Source organism: Triticum dicoccoides, chromosome 3A, assembly GCF_002162155.2.
Source record: "Triticum dicoccoides isolate Atlit2015 ecotype Zavitan chromosome 3A, WEW_v2.0, whole genome shotgun sequence".
In the NCBI taxonomy this organism is placed as follows: Eukaryota; Viridiplantae; Streptophyta; class Magnoliopsida; order Poales; family Poaceae; genus Triticum; species Triticum dicoccoides.
In genome coordinates, this window is record NC_041384.1 from 9,137,886 (window position 1) to 9,143,438 (window position 5,553).

Sequence of the window (5,553 nt, forward strand, 5' to 3'; positions counted from 1 at the left end):
CTTCGTCGCCCGTGGCCCTCGCCGGACGCCACCGCCGCCTCGAGCGCCGTCATCGGCCGCCGTCCCAGACGCCGCGCTCCTCCGCCCTCCTCTGCCCGATTCCGCTGGATCGGGAGGGGGGGCCGCCCCAACGACGCCGCCTCGTGCTCGGCTTCCACCTCGGGCCGCCGCACGCCGCCACCGACTCCGGCCTCCCCGGAGCGCTCCCTCGCCTGTCTGCTTCGTCTACGTCGACGCCGACGTCTCCGACCACCACCCCGACCCCCGCTGCCCCGTTACCAACGAATCACGGTGAGGCCAACCCCGGCCTCTTTTTCCCTCCCCGCCGTGCTCGCCGTCTCTGCCGCTAGCGCAGTCGTCGCCGCCCGGGCTCCTGCTCGCGGCCATCGCGGCCCCGGCCGAGCCCGCTCGACCCCGCGCGCGCGCCCCCGGCACCGCCCCTGCCCCTGCAGCGCCATCGCGCGCCCGCTCCCGTGGACTGCTGCTGCTGCACTACGCCCGCGCGCGCTCGCCCACGTCGCCGTTTCGCCCCGCCCCAGGCTGCCGTGCCTACCACTGCCATGCTGGCCGCCTCCGCCGGGGCCCCTCAATGGCTGCCGCGCCGCGGTCGTCCGCCGGTGGCACCCGGTGGCCTCGCCCCGTTTTTCCCCTGTCGGGCTCGCCCCCCCCCGCCACTCGGGCCATCGCCCGTTCGGGTGGAGCCCGTAACCCGCACGCCCGCATAGACCCCAGTGGCCCTATGACGATGGGGCCCCACTCCAAAATGTTTTAAAAAAAAGAAATAAAAATAAATATATAATTAATTAATTAATAATTAAAATAGTTAATGAATTAATTAAGTTAATTAATCATGTTTAATTAAACTAATTAAGTAGATGGTTTAATTAAACCCTAACTGGACTAATCAGTCAATGACAAATGGGACCCACACGCCAGTTGACCAGTCAACGCCTCCGTTGACTGCTGACGTCAGCATGCACTGTTTTGGATAATGTTGAATTTAAATAATTAAATAATTCCTAAAAATGAATTAAGTCTTTTAAAATTAATATAAAATAAACCGTAGCTCAGATGAAAATACTTTCTACATGAAAATTGCTCAGAACGACGAGACGAATCCGGATACGCAACCCGTTCGTCCGCCACAGCCCCCTAACCTATCGAACTCGCAACTTTCCCCCTCCAGCTCCTTTGTTCGAAAACACGAAACATGGGAATACTTTCCGGATGTTTCCCCCTTCACCGGTATCACCTACTACCGCGTTAGGGCACCTCTAACGTCGTTACTTGTCATGTCATGCATCACTATGCATATGCTTGCTTATATATTTATTGTTTCTCCCCCCTCTTCTCTCGATAGACACCGAGACCGACGCCGCTGCTACCCAGTACGACTACGGAGTTGACGCCCCCTCTCTCTTGCCAGAGCAACCAGGCAAGCCCCCCCTTGATCACCAGATGTCGCCTACTCTCCTCTATACTGCTTGCATTAGAGTAGTGTAGCATGTTACTGCTTTCCGTTATTCCTATCCTGATGCATAGCCTGTCCTTGCTACTACTGTTGTTACCATTACCTGCTATCCTACTGCTTAGTATAGGATGCTAGTGTTCCATCAGTGGCCCTATATTCTTGTCCGTCTGCCATGCTATACTACTGGGCCGTGATCACTTCGGGAGGTGATCACGGGCACATACAATATACTTTACACAGTTACCTTACCTGTGATACTGTTCGGAGATGGGGGCTGAAGGGGCAGGTGGCTCCATCCCGGTAGAGGTGGGCCTGGGTTCCCGACGGCCCTCGACTGTTACTTTGAGGCGGAGCGACAGGGCAGGTTGAGACCACCTAGGAGAGAGGTGGGCCTGGCCCTGGTCGGCGTTCGCAGATACTTAGCATGTTTAACGAGATCTTGGTATTTGATCTGAGTCTAGCTACTGGCCTATACGCACTAACCATCTACGCGGGGACAGTTATGGGCACTCGACGTCGTGGTATCAGCCGAAGCCTTCGTGACGTCAGCAACGGAGCGGCGCGCGCTGGATTGGACTGGAACGCCTACTAGGCTAGGTCTGCTTCCGGCCGCCCACGCAACGTGCAGGTGTGCTAAGGGCGATGGGCCCAGACCCCTGGGCGCTTAGGTTTAGACCGGCGTGCTGACCTCTCTGTTGGTCTAGGTGGGGCTGCGACGTGTTGATCTTCCGAGGCCGGGCATGACCCAGGAAAGTGTGTCCGGCCAAATGAGATCGAGCGTGTTGGGTTATGTGGTGCACCCCTGCAGGGAAGTTAATCTATTTGAATAGCCGTGATCTTCGGTAACAGGACGACTTGGAGTTGTACCTTGACCTTATGACAACTAGAACCGGATACTTAATAAAACACACCCTTCCAAGTGCCAGATACAACCGGTGATCGCTCTCTCACAGGGCGACGAGGGGAGGATCATCGGTTAGGATTATGCTATGCGATGCTACTTGGAGGACTTCAGTCTACTCTCTTCTACATGCTGCAGGACGGAGGCTGCCAGAAGCGTAGTCTTCGAAAGGACTAGCTATCCCCCCCTTATTCCGGCTTTCTGCAGTTCAGTCTACATATGATACCCTTATTCCATTTGATACCAATGCATACATATGTAGTATAGCTCCTTGCTTGCCAGTACTTTGGATGAGTACTCACGGTTGCTTTCTCCCTCTTTTCCCCCTATCCCTTCTACCTGGTTGTCGCAACCAGATGTTGGAGCCCAGGAGCCAGACGCCACCTTCGACGACGACTCCTACTACACCGGAGGTGCCTACTACTACGTGATGCCCGCTGACGATGACCAGGAGTAGTTAGGAGGATCCCAGGCAGGAGGCCTGCGTCTCTTTCGATCTGTATCCCAGTTTGAGCTAGCCTTCTTAAGGCAGACTTGTTTAACTTATGTTTGTACTCAGATATTGTTGCTTCCGCTGACTTGTCTATGATCGAGCTCTTGTATTCGAGCCTTCGAGGCCCCTGGCTTGTAATATGATGCTTGTATGACTTATTTTATTTGTAGAGTTGTGTTGTGATATCTTTCCGTGAGTCCCTGATCTTGATCGTACACGTTTGCGTGTATGATTAGTGTACGATTAAATCGGGGGCGTCACAAGATACCCCTCCCGCGAAGGGTTGCAATTTATGATGTTAAGATCTATATCTCTACATATGAGAAAGAAGCTACAATGAATAAATCGGTATTGGAACTTGCAAAGGTGAATTTCAATTTGATGCAACTCCAGTATCAACAAGAATTGAAAATTACTACAAGGTGAAATTATTAACATTATTTCAGTGAGCTTGTCCTATCTTAACCTTATAGATCATGAAAGTGTTTTATCATAATTAACTTTGAAGCAGTTTCGGGTCAAAATTTGATCTACATTCATCTGATTTTTTAAGTTTTATACTCTAATGAGCATCTTAGAAAGTTTCAAAAAAATGTACAGGTGGTGGAATAATCTGCAAGTTCATTCAAGGCTCCCGTTCGCTCGGGATAGACTCGTGGAATGTTATTTGTGGATGTTGGGAGTATACTACCAACCCAACTGTTCACGGGGCCGAATAATACTTACATTCGTGATTTACACTACAACCATCATCGATGATATTTATGATTCATTTGGAACATCAGAAGAGTGTGAATTGTTTACCGAGTGGGTAGAAAGGTTTGTAACTTTCATGGCAAACATTCTTATACTCATTTTTTGTGGGACAAGCTGGTTTAAAACGGGCAAAGATTACATTATGCAACATGAAACAACATATGTATTTGCTAATTTAGTGGTAGTTCCTCGAAGCCGTTGGCTTGGCATATAACGATACATAGAAACTTCCATGCAATTATCTCTAACTATTTATTCTCTTGTAATTTCCATTGTTCATGTATATAGTGGCGCATATGATTATTTTCGAGAGTTCGCTCCATAAGAAACCATCTTTGAATTTTGTTTTTAGCTCTTTAAAATATCAACTTCAGCTGCATGTATGAATCTCCACCTTAAATACTGCTTAACTAACATTGTTCAATCTGCATCACTCATATTATTCTGCTTTAAATTTAGGACAGATCATTCATGTCCAGTTGGGATCCAAAGGTAGCTCATGTTCTCCCAAAGTGCATGCAATATGCATTGGAAAAAATTATGGACTGCCATCAGATCATTGATAACAAGCTAGCACCGGAGGAGAAATACCGTATGACCTACCTCAGAAACTTTGTAAGTGAGCTTATCTTCCTCAAAAACACTTTTTGAAAATAACATAATTACATTTAATTATATCTATCTAAGTGATAAATTACACTACCATTTATGTTGTTAATGTTGTAACATGTTTAAAACTTACTCTTTCAAATTGTTCTAAATAAATGGGTGTTATGTTCCAATTTTCAGAAAGTGGATCTAGTTAGAAATTACAACAAAGAGGTTAAAATGCGCGAAGAGAACTTCATCCCAAGATCTGTCGAAGAGCATCTTCAGGTCTCGGCAAGTACTTGTGCATGCCATTTGTTGGCTTGCACTTCACTGGTCGGAATGGATGATATAGCAACAAAGGATTCTTTTGAATGGATTTCGACTGTGCCTAAAATTATGCAAAAGCTTTGCATAATTGTTAGACTATTAGATGATATCATGACCTATGAGGTAATAATAAGTATTCATTAATTTCATCCAAAAATAGAACACAGATGCATGTATATATAATGCTTGATCTATTATTCATGATTTAACGTGTGTCCGCAGCGAGAGCAGATGACGCCTCATGTTGCTTCGACAATGGATAGCTACATGAAACAACACAATGTCTCGATTGAAATAGCACGTCACAAGATACAAGAGCTAAAGGAGGAGTCATGGAAAGATTTCAATGGTGAGTGGCTAGAGCCTGATATTGACCAACCGAGGAAGTTAATTGAGGCGATATTTAACCTCACAAGAACAATGGAGTTCATGTATAACAAAGACGATAACTTTACTAACTGTAGCAACCTCAAGGATATCATCCGATCATTATTTGTGGAGACTTTTTGAGATTGCTTAGTAGTATAAAGCAACCAACAAGTGTGCTAGTGTGATAATCTCTTCCAATAAGGAACCAGATCCAACTGGATAATATTTTATACATATCGGTGTGTAGTCTCTATGCATATGTAAATGGCGTGACTATTCTTTAAAGAGGTTGTCTACTATACATACAATTCCATGATTATACAAGACAACAAACGAGTGAATCAATATATTGCAATGAAGTACAAAGTATAGCGGAGGGATGCAAACATAGATGGGATCAGTGATGTTTTACCCTGGTTCAGATAGTTAGCGATATCCTAGTCCTTGTTGATGAAGTTTTCAAGTCACAAAGACTATAATACCACAAAGGGCCAACCAAGTGCAAGACAACCTATCCCACCATGGCTATCAACCAAAAATGTCAATCCACACTCGAGGTAGATCTTCACAAAGTAGTCGATCTCCAAGCCATTCCAGCTCTTGATTACTTAAGAATATCATGGTTCAAGGCTCCGAAGTGACTCC

The 5,553-nt window shown here is 46.6% G+C and overlaps 1 protein-coding gene across 1 annotated transcript in view; it reads left to right on the forward strand.

The window, feature by feature from the left end:
* LOC119266613 (alpha-terpineol synthase, chloroplastic-like) overlaps positions 1 to 5,168 on the forward strand; it is an 8,585-nt gene extending 3,417 nt beyond the window's left edge. Inside the window, exons 4-8 of the mRNA XM_037547844.1 lie at positions 3,130 to 3,287; positions 3,466 to 3,684; positions 4,086 to 4,236; positions 4,411 to 4,662; positions 4,762 to 5,168. Coding sequence (XP_037403741.1) covers positions 3,130 to 3,287; positions 3,466 to 3,684; positions 4,086 to 4,236; positions 4,411 to 4,662; positions 4,762 to 5,049 — 1,068 coding nt within the window. The 3' untranslated portion in view covers positions 5,050 to 5,168. The remainder of the gene's footprint in view (positions 1 to 3,129; positions 3,288 to 3,465; positions 3,685 to 4,085; positions 4,237 to 4,410; positions 4,663 to 4,761) is intronic.
* Positions 5,169 to 5,553: the final 385 nt, after the last annotated feature.